This window comes from Ananas comosus, linkage group 2 (genome assembly GCF_001540865.1).
Source record: "Ananas comosus cultivar F153 linkage group 2, ASM154086v1, whole genome shotgun sequence".
NCBI classification, from domain to species: Eukaryota; Viridiplantae; Streptophyta; class Magnoliopsida; order Poales; family Bromeliaceae; genus Ananas; species Ananas comosus.
In genome coordinates, this window is record NC_033622.1 from 14,315,867 (window position 1) to 14,341,615 (window position 25,749).

A 25,749-nucleotide genomic window follows, 5' to 3' on the forward strand; every position below is an offset into this window, starting at 1 on the left:
TTGAAGTTAGCCTCAAATCAATGAAACTGTCATTATTGTGACAGTTCACACCACGGACTAAAGCTGCAGAGTTGCCACCACAAACATATTAATTCAATAAAAAAGACTTGTCTCGTAAATCTGTTTCTAATTTTACTCTTAGGTAATGTAAATTCATAATTTAGCTAAAATAGTACTTTTAGAAGTATTTATTATTCACTTGCTATCACTTTTTTATCTCTTTAAATACTTAGGATTTACTATTTGGTGATACTATTAGTATGAATCTAAGGGGTGAAGAGTTAAAAGTATATCAATAGTATATGTTTTTTTTATATATTGTAGCTCAACTCTCCAAATCCAGTCTTTCTTTAAGAGAAAAATTGCATATTATTTACTTCATTCATTTTTTTTAAGAAATAAATTTAGTTGAAGCTGTAAAGCAACTAAACTTCGAACTTAAGACCTCAATACCAATAATTAAATTCTTTAGCCCTTGTGTGGTCGGACTTTTTGTGAATTAATAATGTATTATATAGGGCATGGGGTACTTTCTTATCTTACACTGCGATCAACTATAAAGCACATTTTGATCTTCATATATTCTTTCTGGGGCAAAGCATTGCAATTGAAAGAAAAGGACAACGAGAGAGGTGCCTTAAAAAGTGTGGCAAAAGCCTGAGGCACATAAGGCTTCTACTAAAGAAATTAGATGAACAGTTTCTAGTGCAACAATTAATTACGGAGGTGTACATTCCATATATGCTCTCTTTTGTATGTTTGTATATAGCATTGACCCAAGTTTCTTTTTAGCAATTCACCTTACACTCTGTGTTGATTTAGTCTTTACTTTCTTCTGAGATAAAGTGGTCCCCTGGTTCAGTTTCCAGTAAAAGATCAACATTAAGGGCGTGTTTGGTTTGAAGTCGGAGCTGGAATCGCAATCGGAATCAAAATAAGCTGGAATCGGAATCGGAATGGCTCATTATCTAATTCCGTTTGGTTCATCATCTGAATCGGAATCGGAATAAATCATTCCCATTGTTGGTGTTTGGTTCAGGTGGATATAAAAAACGTAATCAAATTAATATACGAACATTATCTTTATAATATATTAATTTAAATTCAAATTAAAAATTAAATATTAAAAATTTACATCAAAATTTTTAAATAATATCAAATTTTTAAATCTATTTTTTTTAAATAAATTAATCTTTGAAGTTGAGTGGATAATTCAAAATATGAAACTAAAATTTTATTTATTCAAATTCAAATTTAAAATTACAATTTAAATTTTAATTTGAATCCATAAATTTAATTTAAGTTTGAAATAAAATTTGAATAAACTTCATATAAATTAAAATTTAATTTAAATTCAAATTCATAAGTTAGATTCAAAATACTTGATTAAATTTTAATTTTTAATTTAAGTTCAAATTAAAATTTAAAATTATATATTTAATTTTTAAAATTTAACTTATATTTTAATTTAAAAAGTTGAAAAAATAAATTTAATCCGAATAAATATCCATTCCGTCCGAATTCAACTTTCAATCTGGCCTCCTAGGCCGGATTGAAAAAAGGGGTGATTGGGGCAATCCCATTCCACTCAGGAATCGGAATCGGAATGGGACTCCCGCGTACCAAACACCCACAAATGAATTCACCCATTCCGATTCCGATTCCATGATGAAAAAGAAGCGAACCAAACACGCCCTAACTTTCTAATGGAAAGTTGAATTCATTTCATGGCCCATATATATAATCTCCTGTATCAAGATGATTAGGTACAATTTATAAAAAGTTAACTTATATAAAACCCTCGTATCAATACTCGCTTTTTCACTTTTCTTTCATGTCATTCAAAAACTTACACTTTATTTCTTTAAAAAATAAAAAATGTTCAGAAAATAGTACGGTGTGACAAAATGACTAAATTACCCTCACCTTGTTTATCTCCTCCTTTCCAATCTTGCTCATCCCGACGGCAGAGGAGGGCGAGGGCGTGTGTCTGAACATGAACAGAGGGGTGGGTGAGGGCGAGGCGGTGGATGAGGATTTTAGGAATATTTTGGGTATAAAAAATAAGATATAAATAAAACTTTAATGGAACACTGACTACAGAGGCTGAACTGAATATTTTTTATTTTTCAAGAGAGCAAAGTATAGATTTTTGAATGACATAAAAATAAAGTTAAAAAATGGGTATTGACAAGAGGTTTTCTCTAATTTAGCCTATTGTTAATACTAGTAGGCTAGGTTGTTTGGTATTAGAGTTGATATGCTAGCTAGAAATGAGAAATGGATCTCACATTGCCTGATGAACTAGAAAATGACACGAAAATTGCATCTCACATAAAGGAATTAACATTGAAAATATAAGAATCGAGAAGTTTCTTTTTAGTTCTAGCAGGCTGGCTTGTTGCACCACCTTTGAGCCAATGCTTCTGCAGTTAGTTCAATGCTTATATTAGTTTGTAATGGCAACTATGCTATGTGTTGAGGTTCACTAACAATGGAAGAATAACTAAAGCTAAAAATTTTAGAAGAAACAGGGATAAGCGCTTATTATTATTATCATTTAATCAAATTTGTGTTAAGCAGTGGATTTGATTGCATATATTTGTCACGGGCATATATTTGAAGCCAATTTGTTTGGCTTTTCTACTCTTATCATAAAATTCTATATTATAAGATACGAACCGTACATACTTTTCGTTTTTCCCGATTGACCAATAAGCCAAGCCAATATTGTTATCTCCGATATAAATCGTTATAATTTGATTATTATTCTTCAGTCTAAATTTTTCCATATTCAATAAATCCCGTATCCTTTGATTTAAAATTAGATCTATTAATATTTTTTTTAGATATTTTGCGGCCAACTCACAAATCAAATGTGTATGTAATTTGTACATAACTGAGCCGTCAAAGAGGAATGCACGGACAATAACTCCGCAACGTACAATTGCAAAAGGAGGGTTATCTTTTAGGAAGGAGATAGACAAAGAGTATTAATATACATGGTGGTCCTTGGGACATTGGGGTCCCAAGATAGATATATAACTCCGCTGGGCGATGTTATTACAGATTTTACTTGAAGATCTGGATGATGGTGTTGTGCCATGGATCAGAGAGGTGCTGCAGCAGGTTCTCAAAAGGCCCCTTTCCTGTCACATTGTGCTGAACCACAAAGCCCAAGAACGCCAGCATCGCCAATCTCCCTGCGCATCATCACAAACACTTATCCGACGAACAAAAATCATGTAACTACTAATCAAATGAAGGACACAAGTAATTAAGTAATTTTGGCACTTACCGTTGGCGAGCTCCTTCTCCTTGGCCTCGACGGTGGGGGCGAAGTTGAGGGGGTTGAAGATGCTGCCAGGGTATCCACAATCGTGGGGCGGGAGGCTGTAGTTCTTGAAGATGGGGTCCTGGTTGACGCTGCCGGGGTTCTTGATGTCCTGCCACCGCCGGATCTCGACGTAGTGGAAGAGGATGAATTCGATGACGAAGAGGGTGGAGGACGAGGCGAAGTACTCGGCCTTTCCTGCATCGTACCACTGCGGCGCGTTGATGAGCCCGATCTTGGTTAACACCTCAGGGGCCAGCATCCCAACCACGCCGAGCATCGCCCACCGGCTGTTCACCAGCTCCGCCTGCACGTACCAATTGAGGTTCTCCGGGTCCTCTGCCAGGCCCAGCGGGTCGAAGCCGTTGTCTCCGGGGAGGCTGCTCATCATATTCCGTCAATTGTTACTATTCGGAATTCATACTGCAAATCACGTTATTCTCATAAGATTTATTTGTTTCTGCAATTCTATGCTCACCTGCCATTGAGATAAGCCGGCGAGGGGAGACCGGGGAGCCACTCGCCCTTGGCCTCCACCTTGAGGCCCCTCCAGCTAGTAGAGGTCGTTCCATTCCTCGCCGCGAGCCCTCCCGCGAGCTTGCCCCGAGAACCGAGGAATCTGGTCTTCGACGCGCACGGCCGGAGCACCGTGACCGATGCCTGAGTTGCGACCGTTGCCATCGTTCCGATCGTTGCGCCGAAAGATGGTTTCTTTCGGGCAGCGAGAGAGGGGCAGGTGGTGTGAAGCTGCGTTTGCCTCTTTACACTGCTTTGTACTGGACTGGAGAGGGATGGTTGTGGTCGAGATTCACGGTTGGCGATGGACGGCCGATATTGCATGGGTCAAGGGAACGGAGGGGTGGGATTTGATGGGGTGCGGGGGGCGCCAATGGGAACGGTTGGTCCTTATCCCGCCTTATCGCATTGCCGAACCCGAGAATCAAACGAAGAAACGTTATTGGATGGCAAGAAGATTTGTGGGCCCACTATGTTGCCACGTCGGATGGATTAATCTCCGTGTAGCACAAAGAGGAGATACATCGCGAATCACGAGTCTCTGATCCTGTTTCTTTCTGTGCATTGGACTTGGCTAAGAAAAATCACGAGTCTCTGGTCCTCGTTCGGAGTGTATGCTCTATGCAACTCGGTTCTCTTTTTATTTTTCTTTTGGACAACGGGCTTTTGGGCTAGGAGGAGTACGGCTCGTGTTGCTCTTCGCTGTGGAGGAGATATGCAACGTGTCACGGCCTCATGTTGCTAAGGCAAAGGAACGTGGGATTTGGGGCTTACTACTAGCCCTTGAAAAATTTTAAAACGTACAGGTCACAAATCTTACATGGTAATCCCTCCAAATTTACCCATTCCATCATATTTACAAAAAAAAAAAATTATATATATTTTTTTTCAATGATATGTTTAATGGACTGTATAATATTAAATTGTTCGGTGTGACGCGCTTTTGTGCGTGAGGGACAAAATGGGCCGTTCTCGTCATTACTTGAAAATCCACTCCTCCAAAATTACCATTAGTCCAGTAATAATTGATCCTTTCACGAACGTCGAGACATGGAATTATTTGAGTACCAAAGTCCAATTGCTTGGACCAATTACACGAATCGAAAATGTCACCACCAAATGTTTATTTATATGCCCAATGAAATTAAAGCAAGCGCACACACATACACACACAGCTACAAACTAAGATTGATAATTCTTCCTGCAGTTCGCAGTTGATAATTTTGCCGAGCGTCCGCCTGCAGTTTGCAGTTGACAATTTTGCCAAGTATCAGCTAAATTGCGTTAGAGCAGTGCAACCACCCCCCTCCATTCTGGAGATTTCTTTTGCCACTTAGATAGCTGTTTGATCCTTACGAGTTACGACATACTATAAGGTAGCTCATGTACTACACTACTAAATTTGCCTCGGTAAGTTTCCCTCAGAAAAAAGACATTATATACATAGCCTATAAATTTCCGATCGAGGCTTGTTTCTTCTAAAAGACCTGAAACACCATTATAACAAAGCGCACTAATTTTCAGCGTTACCAAGGATAACAAACTACGAAATAACAAATCCAGTGTTTCAAAGCTAAAGGTGAAACAGCACATAGCAAGACACACCCGGTCTTGATGTCTCACACTGGGTAAGAACGAGGAGGAATTGTACTTAGGTGTATCAACTAACAAGAACAAATCATTGTAAACACAAGAAAATCACAAGTTACTACTAATAAACTCCCCCTCAGAGAAGACTTTCATGTAGCACTTTTGTGATGTTGAAAATAACAAAGGACGTTAAACAGTTCATGAAGAGTAGTAAGCAGGCTGACCCGAGGATGTTGCAGGAGGCCGTGCATTGGGAGGAGCCCCGTAAGGAGGCATCGGCTGCGAAACGGCCGCAGTGGATGGAAACTGGGAAACAGGTGGTGGTGCATATGTTTGGCCAGCAGGGTACGAGCTTGTAGTCGCTCCATAGGCTCCCCCCGGCATGCTAGTAGGATCCCAAGCCGGCATTTGCCCGTTAGGGATTGCCAATGGAGCACCGGCTGCAAATTCATTGCCGCCATACACTGACGCCGCCAGAGGATTACTTTGCCAGCTGGCGGTAGGAACACCAGGCAAGCCTTGAGCTTGCGGAACTGATAGTATGCCCGAGTCCGAAATAGTGTAATCTCTGCTTCTATCGTTATGTGCCTGAACATAACAAGTATTAACTCAGGAATGATAAGCGAAAAATAGATATTGAATAGAAAAAAAAAGGTGTAAAGAAACATACATTAGCAGACAATCAACAAATGGACATGAAAGGCACGGTCGCTTATTTTTTCTTGCTGACTTTTCATGTTGTATTCTTTTTCCTACGTTGTTTTTATTTCTTTTGTTACTTTGACAACCCAAAACTATTTAATTTGTACCTTTACATTCAGATCAGTATGACGAGAGTATGTCAGGTGAAGCTTACAATAACCACCATCATAGATGCAGTGTCCCTCCAAAGCTTCTTTAGCAACAGCCGCTGTCGTCACATCTGAAATGGCAAAAAGAGGAGTGTTAATTAGTCCCCCAGTACAAGATTGTCTCTTAAGTGGATTCAAGAAAATGCATCTGGAGGCTAAGTTTATATATCTGGTCATTTGGTAGAAGACTGATTTGGTCATGACAAGATTTAGTGGCAAATTTTAGATATAACTACAAAACTGACAAACCATGGAACTACCACAAGAAACTAACGAATTATGCAAATCGTTCAACTGTCAGAACACGTGGCAGCACAAACTAAAAAAAGATCAGGAATTGATGGTTTAAATAATACTGACAATATGCACTAGGTACAAGGTCCCAAAGCTACATTCATAGTTTCTATAAATATCAATCCAGATGAACACAAACGGGCATAACAGTCATACCTTCATTTTGCTAATATGTGAATGAGACCACTAAACGGAGAAGACCAAAAACAAGACAAAATGTATGGAAAGCTCCAATGAAAGGCACTGCCAAGGCATTAAGTTCCGTATTATGCATGACCAAAACAACTCAAAATGAAACCCAATAAATACATATGCAGATGTAAAATGCATGTACAGAAAAACAACCAATATTTTACATCCACTCTTTCATTTTGGCATTGCACACAACCAAAGGGATTCTGAAAATCTAAAAGGCCAACTCCAATATAAAGATGCATGTTTATAAGTTGCCCATAAAGAGATCGAACATTAGGGATTGATAAGATTAAATTCACTTTGGCAAGCGTGCACATGCCAAGATCATAGATGTAGCAATGGCAACTTCATCTGATACATTATGTGCTTTAGATATAATTATCATCTATAAAGCCTCTATTCCAACAACTTTGGTTTTCCACAAAAGACATGGAAAGGTTGATATCAACTCACTAATAACCAGTGCTGTGAAGCCAATTTATAATGCAACTTCAGGCAAGAGAGACTTGCCACAATGCCACCAAACCTAGAAGACCAGGCAGCAAGAAACCAAAATTATCGAAACCCAATTTAATCTAATAAAGAAAGCCTCAGACAAAGAATGGAAAAGCCATAGATGCCACATTGATCAAATTAGCATACAGTGACAATAACAATCAAGGCTCTGTGCTCCTTGTTAAATAACAGAAACCATTAAGAAACCAATGAATTTCATATGAATCTAAACATACAAATAACGCATCCAAAGTAAATTTTGCATGACTCATGCTAAATTTGAATAGACATGAGTTGTAATGAACTTACCGGGATACTGAATCAAAGCCTGCATTCCACCATTTTTCTCAAAAATGGCAATTTTTTGGACAGTGCCAAATGCAGAGAAAACCTGAAAAATGTGATTCTTGCGGGTGAAAACAATTATCAAAGTTGCAACTAGTTTAGAAAGCAACAGGCAATTGAGATGCAAAACAAAAGAGGAAAGAACTATCTTACAGTGTGAAGAACATCAACTGTGACAGCATATTGCATATTTTCAATAGATGCTAAAAGCACATTGCTCTCAGGCTCTTTTTTCTTCCCATCAGGACCTACTATAGGCTGAAAGTTGGTTTTCGTAAGATCATTGGCAAACCAATAGATAATAGGAAAAATATTTTTTATAAAACTTACCTGTACAGTTCCCTCTATTGCTGAAGGGTTCACAGGGAGATAAGGGTTTGTGTAGTCCCTATTTAACCAAAAAGTTGACAAAGGTATCAGAGTACTAACAAAAGAGGAAGGCATAATCATCTTAGTTGTCTAAGTATAGAAGAAGAAAATGAAGAGTGGAAGGCCACAAATCAATTAGACATGTAAAAACTTTATGCAAAAAAAAAAAAAGAAAGAAAAAGAAATCAGGTAATTAGGATTGCTAGAAGTTCTATTTGGTTAATACATACATCAGTTGCCATGAACCTATTATTAAGCTGGGCAACATAATATTTTTATGCCTTTTACCCAGCACTCTACTCATTTTATGCCTTTTATCCAGCACTCTACTCACGAGTTCTTAAATCCACCAGTGACAGCTGAGGCGGAACAAGGCACATACCTGCTACGGTGAGATTGGAACTTGATATTCAAATCTGTGTGAGCGGAAAATGAGATGCGCAGGTGGCAAGAAGTAACATGTTCTGGAAGCAAATACCTGAAAGCCATAATTCCAATTAGTTTAATTTTTTTTAAAAAAATAAACAGATTAGCAACCTAGACGAATGCAACCTTGGAATGCTTCTTCCATCCAAAGCATTTCTAGCTTCCGAAGCAGTCGCTGCATCACTGTATTGGATTAGGGCCTGCAGAAAGTTCAAATAGACGTAAGTAACTACTCAAAGTTTATCTAATAATCTTCCGGAAAGCAGCCAATCACCTGAAAACCAGCAGCCTTTTCAAAGGTAGCAATTTTGTGCACAAAGCCGAAGGCAGAGAATACCTGAGGCCAAAAAGGAAAAGTGTCCCCAAGATAATGTCTTAACAAGGCAATGAAAAGATAAATTAATATTATTAAATTAAAAGTAGGTAACATAGCAAAAATAAAGTAATCAAGTTTCAAGTGTGGAAGGTTTTTGATAAGGTATTGAAGACCAGTGCATGGAGCCAATTTTCTACTACTTTCAACCAAAACAAGGTCGTGACATAAAGGTAGAGAGAGGCTCCACAAGCAGAGCTCTTGTCACATTAAGGATAGGTAAGTTGAAACGAAAAAACACTAAATTAGCACTGATGTTTTAACAGCAGGAATAAGAGCTTCAATCCGGTCACACTATGTTAAAAAGAAAAAGGCAGTATGTCCTTCAATACCGCAATATCAAGTTGCGTGTACATTTGAGTTCAAGTAGATGACGCATTAGTGCATTACAGAAGAGAATGTGTGTGGCAGAAGTTAAAATAAACATTTTGGTCAAGCGGTTAGAAAGTACCATTTACTCAAGATTAGGTTCAAAAAATACAAAACGCATGCTCAGAGAAACAGATAGCAAAACACACTCAGTGCTCTCCAATGCAATAGGCAGGTAGATTTCTCCGTCTTATCATGGACCTGCTGATCCAAGCAGACTATGTTATAGAAGCTAAACAAACAAAGCAAGATCAGCACCATTCACAAAATGTATAATTGACACGGATCTGACACCAGTCACTTTCCAATTCATAATAAATTTACTACTAAAACAAGAAATCATTATACAGGTAAACAATTTATCCTGTCACAAATATAGAAACAAATATAGAATGTAGAAATTACTAACTTACCAAATGAATAACTTCTATGCTAACATCACCAGCTTGAACACCTTCAATAGTAACGAGAAGGACATTGCCAGCAACGTCTCCAGTGCTTTTATTATTTGTAATTTCCTGCCTGTTCGAGTACTGAATATACACAGTTTTTCCACGGACTTGAGCAGGCTCAGATGATGAAGCATAATAGGAAACCATCGAAATAGCTTGGTTAAGATCCACCTAAAAAAGAAAACCAAAACCTCAAAACTAAAGTAGAAAAGGGTTATAAAATGTCTAATAAGTTGTAAGAAATGAATGTTTAATTGTATGCCCAAGAACCAAAAAAAGATTCACTTATAACTATGGCCTTGAAAAGAAGGATTAGGCTGGAGATAGAACAGTGGATTCATGAGAGCATGATTAGAAGTCGTAAATCGTAAAGGCCATCACAACAGCAAAGAACAAGTCATTGAACAGTACTTTACATGCTTGCAAACCACAGTGACTTATTGGTCGAAAGATCTTTACAGGATGAATTTTCATGATATAACAAATCAAACAGAACAGAATCCTGATTGGGCATTATAAATCAGCTATATTGTTTCAATTCATTCAACTTCAGTTTGGTCTAACTAGTGACCATGTGGGTTCTAACAGAAAGGAAGCATATCTTTTAGATGAGCCAGAAACAAGTACAGATTGTAGAGAGTATAATAATTAGGAGACCGGATATCTTCTTTTAATTTCGTAAAGGATCAGAGTTGATGTGGCTTGCAATCCATATAGAAGTCTCAACGGAATAACATTTCGCTTTGTCGACATGCTTGTGTGTTGTGACTAATCTGATTATAGCAACAAAATAGGCTTTCATACTTTCTGCATTCCACCTTTGATATCAACAAAACTCTGTTCTCTACTCAGGACTTGATAATCCTTCCTTCGTAATATGAGAGCACCTGTTATTAGACACTTCAGGACGATGACTATGGTTTATAAATTTTAGCTTTCATACTGCTAACGTACACCAGATCAAATATCAATTGGCACAATTACAAGCCAAAATTCAATGTAAACAGAAATTCATGACACCATAATCAATAAACCCCAACACGAGGATAATGAAAGGACAGGCAACTCAACACTTGTAAAAAGTTAATGGAAGATCAGTGAAGATCAGATTTTAACGGTCAAATATCAATTAAACATTTACAATCATTGGTGGTTGCAGTATTTACAGATGGATCACCTCACAACAACATTTCCTCCATACTGGGGACTAAGATTAACATCCACTTCATCATGTTATACAAATACTTTCATTGCCTTTTGGATCCTCTGTTCTTCATGGCAATGTGTTAAAAAAGAAAATTTTCGAGACCAGCTATATCAGCAATAAGCATGCCAAGAAATTTAAAAATAATAATAGGAAATAAAATAAGACATGAGGCAAGCACTTAGCACAATGTCATAATCTACACCATACCACTCAATCAGAGAAATCTGATCACACTAACAAGCTTAAGAGCTAAATTTGATCATCAATATCTCTCCTATAATTTTCGACGAAAATCCAATCAATCCTCCAAAACAAGAAATCCTTGACGTCAATTCCGTAGCACCTTATGAACAACCAAAATTAAATCTTTCCAAGAGTAAATCACGATGCAAATATACTCAACAAAGACGAAAGGGAAAACAAATTCAGGGGTTGGGAGATGCTCACAAACTCGACGAAGGCCTGGTTGCGGTTGGCGCCGACGTTGCACTTGGTGTTGACGATCTTGCCGAAGGGTTTGCAGAGCTCGACAAGCTCCTCCTCGGTGCACTCCCACGGCAGGTTCCGAAGGTGTAGCACCTTCGATGGCGTCTGCGTGTACCGGAATTGTTGTTGCCCCGATGTGGACGACATCTCTTCCTCCTCCTCTTCCTCCTCCTCCTCGTCCTCCTCCTATCGAAGAAATTAACGGGAGAGGGGGCGATCAAGAAGAAGAAGAAGAAGCTGCGACTGGAATTAGGGTTTCGAAGAGGGTTTATCCGAACCCTAGCGGAGAACGCCGGAGGTGGAGAAGGATCGACAATGGCGAACGAGGAAGGATAGGGTTTCCCTTCTCTCGCGCTTTTGTTCGGGGGCGATTTCTTTCTACGGGGGCGAGAGATCTTGGAAAGGGGATGATGCTATCCGACTATGAATGCAGCGGCTCGCGACGCGTCGAGAGAGACACGAGAGAGGTGGGCCTAATAAAAGAGATTATGGGCCGAGCCCGAAGACTAAGTGGACCTAGACGTAAAATTTAAAACAAATTTGGAAATTTGTAATTTCAAATTTTGATTTTTAATTCCAAATTTAAATTGTGAATTTTGAGTTTAATTTTTTAATCCAATTTTAAAATTAATTTTAGTTTTAATTTTAATTTTAAGTTCAATTTTAAATTAAATAAATTGATTTTGAATTCGCACTCTCTCTCTCTCTCTCTCTCTCTCTCTCTCTCTCTCTCTCTCTCTCTCTCTCTTTTTTTTTTTTCTCTCTCTCTCTCTCTCTCTCTCTCTCTCTCTTTTTTTTTTTTCTCTCTCTCTCTCTCTCTCTCTCTCTCTCTCTCTCTTTTTACTTAATTTAGTTTTTTTTTTATTTTTCAATTAATTTCTCTTGAACTTCTAACCTTTTAGTTTGAATTTTTATAGTTAGTTAAATAAAAATTATTATTGAATATAATAATATTATTAAATGCTAACCATTTACTGTCTAAATTTTGTTTGCTAAAAATAATTAAAAGTAAAAGCTTTCATAAAACATTTAAAAAATTTGACAAAATTGTTAATTTAATTGTCTTGTTTTGTTTAATTTTAAAATTGGGAAAATTAAGGGATTGTTAATAAAAAATAATTAATGAGACCATTAAATTAAATTTATATTTTTAATATACTTTATATTAGTTTGTAATAATTTAACAAAAATTTTACAAAACATCTTTTTATAACATATAGTAATTTTAACAAAATCAACCAACTGCTCTACAATTTTTTTCTACAGTACTGCACTATTTTCTACTGTGGTACTTTTTCAGCAGTACTACTCTCCACAGCTGGCCAAACAACTAAACAATTCCCTAGTTGGGTCAGGTTCCGGATAAATAGGTTTGTAAGCCTTTGTTAAAATAGCCCAATCCTATGGGTGAAAAGAGTTAAAACGAAAGTATACAAAGATATGTTTGTACATGTGTTATCGCCTACGGAAAAAAAGACTAATATCTTTTCATTATACTTTTTCACCGAACACAAAGCACTCTGAGTGCAAGCAGATTCCAAGACAATGATGCAGATACATTTCCACCAGTAATCAACCTACCTCTGAAGAGATGAGAAACAACTGACGACATAAACGAAGAAAATATTGAGAGAACACTACAGACTGATCAAATAGATGAGTATATTCTGTGCACTCATTAGTGTTTACATGCAGGTACAATTCTCCATACGAATGGCAACGTAAGACAACGTATACAATTTGTGATCAGATTAAGAAATCAACAACTTTTGGGGCATCATTTACAAGCTATTCCATATACATGAGGGCTTATCAGGGAGACAGAAGAAAGGAATGCTGTTTTAAGGTCAATGCTTGAGAAGCCAGCATCAGAAATCTGCTTCCCGGTTTGCCGAGTAAGATGACACCCATCTGCGACAAATTGCTGGAGAGGATCAAGGGTGCCCTGTACAAATCTAAGGAGGGATCCATCTAGAAAAGAAAAATCCAATATAAATATAGGGACACAATTCAAATTTTATGGACTCAGCTTGCATTCCAGGACAAGTATAGGTTTGACTCATACCACGTGCAGCGACATGCTCGATGAAGACGTAAAGACCACCAGGTTTCAAGACCCTTTTTACTTCTGCATAAATATAACATGAGTAGCAATGCTAAGATGAAAAAAGTCGCAACGAATTATTGCATTTTAACTGGTAGGTTCTATCGGCAGCTTCAGGTACACTTCATTATTTTGAATGAGTAGGAACACATGGTGTTGGAAATTTATCACGTAAAGAAAAAGGATAATGAACTTCGAAAAAAGTTGAAAGGAAGAAGAAATAATCAGATACCTCTTAGTGCCGTGTCGACATCTTTGACGGAGCACAATACCAAAGTACCAATCACAGCATCCATCGTGTTCTCCCTCACAGGTAATGCTTCAGCAACCTACAGATACAGCAGAGTTGAATTCTAAAAACAAACTACCAAAATTCCCCACAAATTTAGACGGAAATAACCTTGATTCATGAGTAGGGATTTGAGAATTCCCGAATTATGAAAGCATGAAGTTTGTAGACGATAAAACTAATACTTTTGCCGAGAAGAAAATTGGTCAGAATGATAAAACTAATATTTTGCTTCGATCTGCGAGAAACCATTACCCCTCGTATAAAACTAAAGCTTGTTTCTGGTAACCTAGCAGCTACTGCTGCCGACCGAGCATATTTCTCCATTTGCTTGTTGGGATCCACTCCAATGACCGTAAGATCATTTATAGTAGCATAGTATTTGAAGTTAGGACCAGTGCCAACACCAAGCTCTAGTATATTCTTACTCTTATCGGTCAAATAAGAAAAGAGCTTTTCTTTGTAACCTGCAATCTTCCCGAAAAAAGGAGTAAATAATCATCAATCATGCTATAAGAGGGTGACAAAACCAAGCACTTTATGTCGTTGCAGTGTAACGGGATTGGTGGTAACAGGAAATATGAATCAACAAGGTAGCACATGTAACACATTGTCGAAACTGTTAAGAATTAAGAGTATTCCTCGGCTCTTTCCTATCAAGTTGATTTGGCTGGTTATATGATAGCAGAGCCAACTCTAAGCCTCAGCAGCTGCATGAGGAAGTGGGTTCAAAATCCCACATAAATCTACACTTGCTTTGGAATAAAATTGTAATAAAATTAATTTGATTTCTAATATAAGATATTCAATCAAGTTGAATTTGAATCCTTATAATGCTGTTTGGAGTGGAGAGGAATTCAATTCATCTCAGCTTGATTTCAATATGCTTAGTTTTACTACATCATGATAAGCATCATTATAACACTTAATCAGGACTCATTTGTTTGTACTCTCTCAATCCATATTAATCCTCTAAAATATATTGAACTGTAACCAAACAAGATCCCAATAATGAACTAAAGTAAACTAGAATAAAATACCACTTAAATAACTGCTTAAGAAGAATCGTTCTATGCATACTACATACCTCAGCTTCGTAGGATCTCATTCCCTCCTCCATAGCCTGCGCGTAGAACTCCTCATACCAATCCGGCCTCGGTGGGCGCAACCTCTCCATTACAACCTACAAACACACGCCACTCCCCAACAAATTCCCGCTCAAAACCCTTACAATTTGGACCTCCAATGGCGATGAAAGAAACAACGTCGAATTAAAATTCGCAGCTCCTACGGTGGGATCGGAGGAGGAAGCGACGGGCGCGGCGAAGGTCGTGATCGGAAGCAGCGGCGCCGCCGCCGCCGCTCCCAAGAGGCCCGTTCTCCTCCCGCAGCTGCAGCATGAGAGGACGCGGGGTTCCGAACGGGAGGGCTCTCCATCGTTTAGGGTTACGGCTAGGGTTAGGGTTCGGGGTGGAGGCGGAGAGGGGCGGATGAAGAGGAGGCTGTTGACGGTGGGCGGAAGCGCCGCCGCTCCGGAGAGACACTGCATCGTAATAATAGTATGAGCTCCAAAATGTATGCGGATTATGATGCGTGTTGGCTCCGCAAATCTGGGCCGTTAATTAATATGGCCCGAATTCAAGCCCAGTCCGAGTAAGTACAGTGTAGTCCACAGGCTTAGTACAAACTTTTATTCAATGAAGCTTTAAATTGGTTTTTAGTATATTTGCACGAGCCCGGCTAAGATGTTTTTAAAAGTATCAAGCACTTAGTGCTTGTAAGTTAAATTTATTTTTTTTAACCAATTTTATTTCTTAGATTATGTTATTCTATCGACCACCCATCCAACCGTAAAGAAGCACTATTATCTTAACCCTATAAATTTTCATTTAAAGATAGAAAATCTAAAAGCACCAATGCCTTCGCGCTTTTAAAAATATAAGAGCTTGATTCTATTTGTACCCTTAAAAGGCATCAATTAGCTTCTGCATAATATAAGTCTTTTGCACATCCTTTTGTTGAGAGAAAGAAACAGGAAACATAACAAAAAATTAGAAGAGAAGAAAAAGAAAAAAGAAATAGATAGAAATAAATATAATAAATATTCCGTAATAATTAATTTCGTTTTTTCTAAAAGTGAAAGAAAGAGAAAGAATTTTTTTTTCCTTTTTTCTTAAATCCAAACTATTGGTTTAGAAACAATATCGAATTGATATGTTTCAATCGATTTGATCATGACCCAGCTTATATAGTGTTTTGGTTCTACTCTTTGAACCAACCAGATAGGTCAAAAAAAAAAAGAAAAAATTGAATTATTTGAATCAGCGATTCAACTATCAAACCAGTGAGCCGGTCCTATTTTAATCAAACAGGCGGATTTTATTGATCAAGTTGTACTAAAATTTAGCAGTTTAAAATCAATTTAACTATTTTTTTTTTTCAATTAGCATAAATTAGTTTTATAAAATGTTAAATTTGAAAACTTAAATCATCTAAACTTAGTCTAAAAATTAGTATTTTATAATTAAGCATTGTTGCCATATGGTGTGTCCACATTGGCGGGTTATGATTTGACCCGATCCACATAAGTTATGGATCATGATTCATCCTAACAAGTTTAGGATAAGTATAAATTATATGTTTCTTATCAGTTAAGAAACATATCTTATAATGGATATTTATTATATGTTAATAAATATCCCAATCCTTATCCTAATCTATAGGAGATTCAGGATATTTAGGGGTTCCGTTATTTTATATATATGCCCCCGTTTTCTCCCGTAAAAGAGACGATCAAATACGATCTAATTCGAGAATCCACAAAATCTTCCTTCTTCTCTCTCCTCTTCCTCTCTGGGATTTCCACCTACGTTCCCGGGGTTTTAGGGTGTGGACATAGGAGGGGACTCTGGTAGCCCTCTCCGATTGGCATCCGTGACATAAGGCGATCCGTTCCGTGACGTAAGGCGTACGCGTGGAAGAAGACGAGAAACGTGGGAGATCCAGAAGCATCGAGATAAGGACGATCCAAGAAGGCTTGTAAAACAAGCAACCCGATCCGATTCCGGTTCCCGGATACGTTGGCTATCCGGTTTGTAAGTTTCCGCTGCCTATTATTTCCAACAAGCATGATACTAAATAATAATATACATATTTTTTATATACAATAAAATTAAAAATAATAATTAAATATTAGTTCAATCAGTTATTGACCTACTGGTTGAATCAATGACTGTTGACCCAGTAATATTTTTGAATCGCTACTCTATCCAATTTTTAAAGCATTGGTGCAAAGTGCAACAAAAAAAAAAACATTTATTTAATCCAAATTAAAGAACAGAAATAACTTCTTTGTATTGAATAGATTTTTTTTTTTTTTTTTTTTTTTTTTTTTCACTTTTCCGGTTGCGAGTGGCCGAGTGGGGGCGTATTTCATCGAGAAAGAAAAGAGCCGAAAGGGTGTTTGTACTTCGTACTTTTCAAGATTTCAAAAAAACAAAAGAAAGAAAGACAAGAAACAGGGCGAAATGTCTAGACCCTAAATGCTGCAGGCACCCACGACACAAGCTGTGGGCAGCGGCAGCAGCTTGTTTTGACTAATCACACACAATCAGCTTTTCTCTTCTGGCGTACTGCCTTGGACTGCCCAAGATCTACCAAATCTTCTCATCTTTGTTTTCTGTTTCCTCTTTAATTTGTTTCGCTAAGCTTATCTTAGGCAATCAATTAATTAAGCACACATTGTTACAAACAAACCTTCAATAATTAAGAAGCTCACCAACAAGTAATTAAGGAGGGGATTATGAGCAGTCCATGGACCACACTTATAGCTTGCTTTGAAAACTGCACAAATCTGCATTTCTCACTTAGGAACTCCCTGCGTTAAAAATAAATATATTTCAAACAGTCTAGTTAGTGTTGAATATGAATATTAAAAATATCGTTCTATGTCAGTTTAAGTTAGTAAAAAAAATAATTATTTCATATAATTTAATATGGTATCAAAGCAGAATGTTCTGAATTCTAGTGTCATCAGTCTTCTAGCGTTAATTATTTATTTTTTATTTAAATATTGTTCTTTGGTAGCTTATGTTTTTTTTAGGCTCCGACTGTCTCTTTTATGTAGCCAAATTTATATTTTTTCACTAAGTTAAACAGATAACACTGCTATTTTTCTATAAAATATATATATGTACTGATCATCATTCCTTAGTGCGATTGATTTTCTCCAAATTTTTGGATTGGAAATATGGCAAGCGCAGTACGTACTTAACTGCTTAACGAAAGGTTAAAACTTCATGCACGTACCAGATCGATGACCAAAATGCTTTTCACTTCTTCATGTTACAGTACATGGAGGTCGCTAGATGTGCCATGTAGCTAGAGCAAAGCTGTGAGGCACAAAGTAGGGCTACAACGTAGTAGGTAAAGGCGTTGTGGGGTACACTTCTCCTTAATTAACTGGGGTCTAACACTGCGCAGGTTCCTGCGTCCACACGCACTGTCAAATCCATGCCCACCAAGCCACCATAAAACGAGAAAAAAATAAAAATAAAAACCCAGTGCAAACTCTTTTGCCCTTAACGGTTCAAAAGAGAATAAAACTTTCTATATAATTAAGCACTTGCCAAACACAAACAACCCCCCTCCCCCCCTTCTCTTGTGAAAGGAAGTTCCCACAGTCCAATAGCTAGCATCTTCTCCTTCCCCTTCTAACTCAGTGTGATCTCCACCACCCTTGCTCAAAAAGAGAAATTATGCTTTGGGTGTTCGTATAAAGGGGAGTGGTGGAATTCCACTAAGTTCTTTTCTTTTTTAGGGGAAAGAGAACTACTAGGACTAATTTGTTGCTTGCACTCTACGGCGTTTTTTTGGTAACAATCAATCATCTGGGGTCTAGCATGTGGGAATGAGGCTAGTTGAACTGTGCAGCCAAGGATGACTTGCCGGTAACTTCATGAAATGGGTTTGGATATATGCAGTACGAAAAACCGGCGAGTTATTTTTGGCTACATATTTGCCTCGTTTTTTCATGCTGGATCAAAGATGATATATATATATATATATCTGGATCTGCATCGGTTGTGAAGAAGATTGAATGCACGTGGCATTGGTGATCTATAGACATGCATACAAATGCGCCCTCTCATTGCGTGTGAGAAAAGCACAGGTACGCTATATATATATATATATATATATATATATATATATATTGGTGCTGTATTGGATCGAAGATACTAATTAATTGTGTGCTTAGTTGGCTTTGGTGGCATATAAAGTCTCCCTCCGTTTTGTACACTACTTATACACAAGCAAAATCGTGTTAGAGTACAAATATTTGTGCTCTTCTAATGTTAGATCAGTAACTTAAACTCCAAACGCTCTCTTTCAAATCTCTTAATTAATTTCACTCTTTTTTTATCTCTCTAGCTACTTCCTCCCCAGTGCACTTTGCCTTTCAACGCCGTACTCTAATAGCTTAAATTTTTAAAGAATAATTATTATTTCGTATAATTTAAAAAATTGGTGTGCTCTTCTCTTTGTGCACGCATATTAGGTGCACTTTCTAATTTGCGCACATTGTACTATACTGTAATCATTGGTGCACATTTAACACGACAATCCAACGCAACCTATATCTACTGCCTAAAGCACACATGTTAAGTGTGCATCTTAACTAAAGAGAATTAGAGAAACGCACTTCTTTTCTCCTTTCCTTTTATAATCGACAAAACTCCACCTACCCTACGTACAATTAACCAAACACATAAATATGCGAAACATAAAAAAAGAAGTCAATTCGACAATATAAAGAACATATCATATAATTTTGATTATTTTTCGAGAAAAATCAATATCTTCTCATAGAAAAAAAAAAAAGTAAAAGAAAAAAAAAAGGCGGAGGACGTGTTGTCCAAGTTGTCTATTCAAAATTTTAAGACGGCGCGGATGAATATTTTCACAAAAAACATATATGCATGCAATAGGCCAGGTTAATTGTGAGTTAGCTAGCTAGGCATGCTCATTCTTTTTGAGCACCCTCTAATTAAATCCGCTCTTTCATGCGGATTTAAGTGAATTTTTTTTAAAAGATTTCGCATATGAAATGAATTATGACTCATCAAATTCTCTGATAAATATTTGTTGAGAAGCTTTCCCAATAAAGCTGCGCTCCATATTTATGAGTGAATTGAAATATAAAGTAAAGTATGTGGGGCCCGGGTAGACCCAGCAATGTCGATCCAAATCCGCGGGTGTCTGTCGGTTACCCGCAAATTTGCGGGTATGGATACCAACTTTTTCAACCCAAAAAATTATGAGTAAAACGGGTGGGTACCAATTAAGTTGTGGGCATTTTGGATAACTCGCGGGTACCCACACATATATATTTTAATTATAAAATATATCTTTTAAAATAAATTTATTTATTCATCCTAAAAATTCTAACTTTAATTTTTTACCGCGTTACTTTTTTGTGAAATTTTTTTACTTTAAGATTTTAAATATTTTTATTATATATTATGATACTTTAAATAATCAGTTATAATATACTTTTAATATATNATATATATATATATATATATGTTTTGTACTTATTTAAAAATATAAGAACAAAAAAGAAAAAAAAATTACGGGTAATCCGCATACCCACCCGCCCACCCACGGGCGGGCATGAGTAAAAATGTTGGCTACTCAAAAATTTATGGATAAATTTCATCCATGCCCAAATAACCCAGAGTACAATGACCCGTTCGTAAGTTACCCAATTCATCCGTTTGCCAGATCTATGTGGGGTTGAATGTGTTTGCTAGTTTGGCAGGAGCCGTGCATGTAAACATGTGGTACGTACAATTATTGGACAAATAGACATTTCTAGAATTGGCAACGTAGGCACAATATTCTCCCTACTTTCTCAAACACTTATTATTAATAATTTAAAATTTCTGAATTATATGAATATTTTGTTTAATTGGAATTATTCATAATTTAAAATTATACAAGAGTATTTAATTAATAAATCGTGAACTTCTTATTTTTATTTTGACATAACGGAAATTTAATGATTCCAATACGGTGCACAGTGTGCATTTTTCACTAATTAATTACTCTTCTAGAAGTTCCAACTTCAAAGTAAACCCTTTTTCTCATGTGTAGTGTTCACGTTAATTTTAATTGCACTCCGAATCACGGCGACCCCTCTTGTTATTTTTTATATATATATATTTTATTCATTATGCGACCGCTGTCAACAAATACGGCGTCCAAACGTGTCAGTTAGGATAGCATCTGATCTGACCACAATCCTTAACCTCCACTATTCATAATATATTTATTTTTAAACCAGTTTGTCTAAAAGATACATATTCTTTTTTTGTATTTTTTATTTTTCTAACTCCATTTAGGTATAATTTTATTTACAAATATAGTATATATTACTGATATTAAATATATATTTATATCAACGCCTAATTTCAAAATATAAAATTTTCTAAAGCAAAAAAAGTAAATTCGTAATATGCTTTTTTTTTAGATTAGTTCGTCCAAAAGATACACATCCTCTTTTTGTGTTTTTTTTACTTCTTATTCTTCTAACTCTATTTAGGTCATTTTTGTCGGCCAATACAAGCAATGTCAAGTATTGAAAATATTATGATAAAATAAAAGATAGGTACTTAATTCATAATTCTTTAATTGATTGATTTTATGATGTTCTTCTAGAACTTATAAACATATATTTAATTTCGTAAAAAAATTTTAATTTAAAAAAATTAAGTACCAAATAATTCTCAAAAGTCTAAAAATATTGGAGAAATTATATATAATTTTTCTGAAATTAGGACTTACAATTTTATATTTATCCGCATTAAAAAAATAAAAATAAAATAACCAAACTCTAACAATAAAAGACCTCTAATCACCGAAAGTTCCTGAAGCAAGTGGTAAAGAATTTATGATTGATATGGAAATTTCAAATACCAAATTTAATTACTTTATATTTCTAATGCTATCTCTCTCTTAAAAAAAAAAAAAAAAAAAAAAAAAAAAAAAAAAAAAGCGCTCCAATCCTCCCAACTAATTTCCCAACTACTTTAAACACGGTCGATATTATTATAAAAATAAAACTCCAACAACCCAATACAAAAAGCAAGCAAGCAAGCAAGCAAGCAAGGAACAGCGTTGTCGCGGGATTCGATCGATTCTGATAATCTCCGCGGTGGCGATGGGGAGAGGGGTGTTCGATCTGGAGAAGCACTTCGCCTTCTACGGGGCGTACCACAGCGACCCCACGAACGTGCTCATACACGTGCTGTTCGTGTGGCCCATCTTCTACACATCCCTCGTCCTCTTCCAATTCACCCCTCCCCTCCTCCACCTCCCCCTCCTCGGCGTCCTCAACCTCGCCTTCGTCTTCGCCCTCACCTACGCCCTCTTCTACGTGCTCATGGACCCCAAAGCAGGCTCCCTCGGGGCCCTTCTCTGCTTCCTTTGTTGGATCGGGAGCGACCTCCTCGCTCATCGATTAGGGTTTTCGCTCGGCTGGAAGGTGCGTTTTCTTGTCTTGATCTTCTCCTGATTCGCTGTTTCTCGTGTCGATTCGCTGGTAGATCACTGGATATTCAATCTTGATGCTAGTTATTTCTTTATCTGCGGATTCACATGGAATCAATTCCGTGCGTAGTGTTTACTATGATTCGATTTTGGTTAGGGTGAAAGTGTACCGAAACCTTTTTTTATCTTGCTTCAATTTAATTTGAAACCGACCCTTTAATATGTCTTGACCTGAGTTGATCTGAGTGATTCCGATTAATTTGAGTATAAATTTTGTTAAATTAATAATGTTTTGATCAACTTTCGCGCTTCAGGCTACTGATCAGCTGAAGAAATTGTGAGTTGTTTACAAGACAAATAAATTAGTTAATCCCAATGGAATTGAATTTAATTGACTAAATAATTCAAATCAAAACAAATCAGTTGACCAGGTGGCAATCTGAAAAATAGAAGTCGAGGAGCCTTATTCACACCTGTTAGTTGTTATCTCTATATTCTTTTTCTTTTCTTTTTTTTCAGGATTGTCCTCGGGTTTTATTATTTGGATCATGCAATTTTCTTCAGCATTTGTTGTCTTAAGTTGGTCTTATAATAAGGAATTTGGGTTTGCTTCAAGTCCTATAATCATGTGTTATGCAATAATTGTGACAATTGGAGAATCTTAGCCCGTCGCAATCCATCTTAGATAACCAAAAAACACTAATTGATTAGCATGACTTTGGAATCTCCTTCAACCTTGTATTCTTCTGCATCTTGTTCTTATCTTTCTCTCATCGCTTAATTCTTTGTGTGTGAGAATCTCTTACATTGTTTATGATGTCTGTTGTGCTATTCTTTAGTACCTCCTCTGCCCCAATCTTTTTTGGACTTACACAGGGTTAGTTGTATACAAGTACTAAGCACATTATTTGTCTTCTTCGATCTGTATTTTGTATTCACTGTATTTGCTTAGGCTTAGGCTCTTTGTATGATCATAATGTTTTAGGATTCGTGTATCTGCTTACAATATTAGTAATCCCACATTATTCAGCAATTGTCTTTTTCTCCTCCTTGTTCGGGCATATTATTTTTGGGATTTTAGAGTTGGCTCATATAATATGTAAATGCTGGGAATCATTCTAGTCGTTTGTCCTTGCCTTTCACTTTGTTTCCTGTTTGATAGTATTTGTTTAGTAATCATGATAACTAGTTGAATTTTGATTTATCAAAAATTCTCTGTTTGATAGCATGGCGATGTTTAATTTATCTTTAAGCTCAGGTGACCGGTGACAGAGAACTGGTTATATGGGAAGCTAGTGCAAATTCTCTATTTGTTTCTTTTAGTTTTCTATATGTAAGCCATAGCTAAAAGTTGATTGCTTCTATTGGATTTAGTTAGCTATACTCTTCATATGTAGGCCAGGGTTGTTTTTCATCAATCTTATCACCTTAATAGTATTTTATAAAAGAACTAGGCATTAAATGACTTAGCTCTTTGCTTTACTCTCTGGGGGATTGTGTAGTGCATGTGATTCGATGGTGTAGCAAATTTGCAGAGCTTCAGCATGCATGAAATCTGCTTCAATCTGAATATTGATTTCTTAAATTAGTTTTATAAGACAAAAGAAGGCACTTTACAAGTTTAGTTGCTTACGCTTCCTTGTGACCGAAGAATGTTCTATTCCTCTTCCAGTTTACTATCTGCACGCAATTAAAACATGTCTTTGACGAGGATCTCATTCAAGAAACTCACGGTTCTAACCTTAAAGGCATGAAATAGGCAAGATGTGAGTAAAATGATAAGACTGAATGCCATCTTTTACAGTCAGGATTTGAGATATCTAACCAACCTCATAATATAGGAATCTATATTCCATTCTTGTGTAAAAGTCTCACTCTGAAAGAAAAATCAAGTCCATGATAAATTCAAGCATATAGTTGGAACCTGTAGGTTCCATCTTTGATGGATAACATTATTATTGCAAAACTACCACTAAAATTTGTGACCACAATATTCCAATTGATGAGAACTTGTAAATTTCGGGAGATTACATTTAATGGGCAAAGGCTCTGCATTACCATACCATCGAAAGTATGTGGTTCATTCACAACATTATTGAGTGGGTTGTTACATGGAGAAGCTCCTTTAGTTGAAACATCAGGGATTCAAGCAGTTTTGCATTCTCGTATATTCAATTAAGTATAGCTTAAAGGAAAACATTTTTCCATCTTGTAGCAATTGTACTGAAAGGCAGAGTTGAGTTGGGTCTTCTAGCCTTTTGTTGCTTTGGTTTGGTTGTCATATTTTTATAAAATCTTGGTACTTGTGTTTAGCTGAGCTGTTGGGCACTGGAAAATTAAATCTGATTAATGAGTGGTCCAATCATGCAAATTAGCTAGATTATGCATCAGTTTGTGGATCAGAACTTGCAGTTCTAGAAACCACTTGTTCTTTCCATTTCTGTGCATGATCTTAGTATTTTATTGACTCCAAGACGTTAGGCTATGTAAACATTAAGTGCAATGTTTTACTAGCTGTCACAAGACTTGTTTGTGAGTTCAAGCATAAGAATGAACTCTCATTGTTCGGTTGTTGCAACTTTTCTACAGGTAGTATTGGCTGCTCAAATATTTTGTTGGACTGGGCAATTCATAGGGCATGGAGTATTTGAGGTAAGCTTCTCTTATGATCAGGATTTGGGCACAAGCTAATAGAAATCTCATTCTTCTATACACTAACCGAGAGTCAATAATATCCATGTGTTTCTGCAGAAGCGAGCCCCGGCTCTTCTTGACAACCTTTCTCAAGCTTTTTTGATGGCCCCATTCTTTGTTCTCCTAGAGGTAAGCATGCCCAATACTAAAGTGTTTGTTAGAGCCAAAGTGAAGAGTCTCACTGACTACTTAATTGATCCAGATACTTCAAAAGCTCTTTGGTTACGAACCATATCCTGGTTTTCATGCCAATGTCAGTAAGAGGATTGAAGCTGATCGCAAGGAATGGCAAGAAAAAAAGCAAAAGAAGAACTCCTAAGTTATCAATTGCGGCTCATGCTACCATGGTTACTTTCTGTTTTTGTTTGCAACAACCTTATGTCACTAAACCAAGAAAAAAAAAGGAAGAAACGAAAAAGATCATCTTGTGATTTGAGGACATTTTATTCTACGTATTGAAGCACAGACTTACTGTTGTGTCTTTAATAATATCATAGACTCGTAGTGTATATTTATGTTTATATACATACAAATCATGTAATGCCCAAAACTGATGTAAATAACTGTCTTAATTATTGTGTTTATCTGCTTGGCAATAAATAACAGTGATGTTACCTAATGTATCGAAAGAAAAATCCCCTTGTGAGGGAGCAAGTGCTTGTTTGGTTTAGCTTTTGGAGTAGTTTCTCCTTTATAAAACACAACAGCTAGATTGTGTTACGGTGAGAAGTTAAAATGAGTATTTGAGTTCCGAAAGTAGAAATTTTCTTGAAACCTCTGCTTTTATTATGGTAGAAAGCTATTCAAGCT

General features: G+C 36.6%; 4 protein-coding genes across 7 annotated transcripts; 1 reads left to right on the forward strand and 3 right to left on the reverse strand.

Moving 5' to 3' along the window:
- LOC109725763 (chlorophyll a-b binding protein 4, chloroplastic) lies at positions 2,880-4,099 on the reverse strand. Its single transcript, XM_020255110.1, has 3 exons — positions 3,813-4,099; positions 3,299-3,714; positions 2,880-3,203 (listed from the first exon to the last, which is right to left on the reverse strand). Exons 1-3 carry the CDS (start codon positions 4,013-4,015, stop codon positions 3,073-3,075), a joined length of 750 nt encoding a protein of 249 aa, XP_020110699.1. The 5' UTR covers positions 4,016-4,099; the 3' UTR covers positions 2,880-3,072.
- On the reverse strand, positions 5,349-11,736 carry LOC109725744 (polypyrimidine tract-binding protein homolog 1). 3 transcript variants are annotated; one of them, XM_020255082.1, is made up of 11 exons: positions 11,581-11,736; positions 11,264-11,488; positions 9,571-9,780; positions 8,690-8,752; positions 8,542-8,615; positions 8,372-8,467; positions 7,951-8,008; positions 7,774-7,878; positions 7,585-7,666; positions 6,250-6,362; positions 5,349-6,028 (listed from the first exon to the last, which is right to left on the reverse strand). In XM_020255082.1, the coding sequence occupies exons 2-11, from the start codon at positions 11,447-11,449 to the stop codon at positions 5,639-5,641; spliced, it is 1,377 nt and encodes a 458-aa protein (XP_020110671.1). In that variant the 5' UTR covers positions 11,450-11,488; positions 11,581-11,736; the 3' UTR covers positions 5,349-5,638. The 3 variants fall into 3 exon arrangements, with proteins under 3 accessions (XP_020110671.1, XP_020110679.1, XP_020110687.1); XM_020255090.1 differs by lacking the exons at positions 11,264-11,488; positions 11,581-11,736 and adding an exon at positions 9,240-9,358 and having other exon boundaries at positions 9,571-9,711; XM_020255098.1 differs by having other exon boundaries at positions 5,891-6,028; positions 6,297-6,362; positions 11,264-11,735.
- LOC109704259 (methyltransferase-like protein 7A) lies at positions 12,914-15,284 on the reverse strand. 2 transcript variants are annotated; one of them, XM_020225019.1, is made up of 6 exons: positions 14,987-15,284; positions 14,783-14,878; positions 13,951-14,169; positions 13,639-13,735; positions 13,368-13,430; positions 12,914-13,273 (listed from the first exon to the last, which is right to left on the reverse strand). In XM_020225019.1, the coding sequence occupies exons 1-6, from the start codon at positions 15,242-15,244 to the stop codon at positions 13,080-13,082; spliced, it is 927 nt and encodes a 308-aa protein (XP_020080608.1). In that variant the 5' UTR covers positions 15,245-15,284; the 3' UTR covers positions 12,914-13,079. The 2 variants fall into 2 exon arrangements, with proteins under 2 accessions (XP_020080608.1, XP_020080616.1); XM_020225027.1 differs by lacking the exon at positions 13,951-14,169.
- LOC109704272 (uncharacterized endoplasmic reticulum membrane protein YGL010W) lies at positions 21,807-25,568 on the forward strand. Its single transcript, XM_020225037.1, has 4 exons — positions 21,807-22,240; positions 24,835-24,897; positions 24,997-25,068; positions 25,142-25,568. Exons 1-4 carry the CDS (start codon positions 21,917-21,919, stop codon positions 25,256-25,258), a joined length of 576 nt encoding a protein of 191 aa, XP_020080626.1. The 5' UTR covers positions 21,807-21,916; the 3' UTR covers positions 25,259-25,568.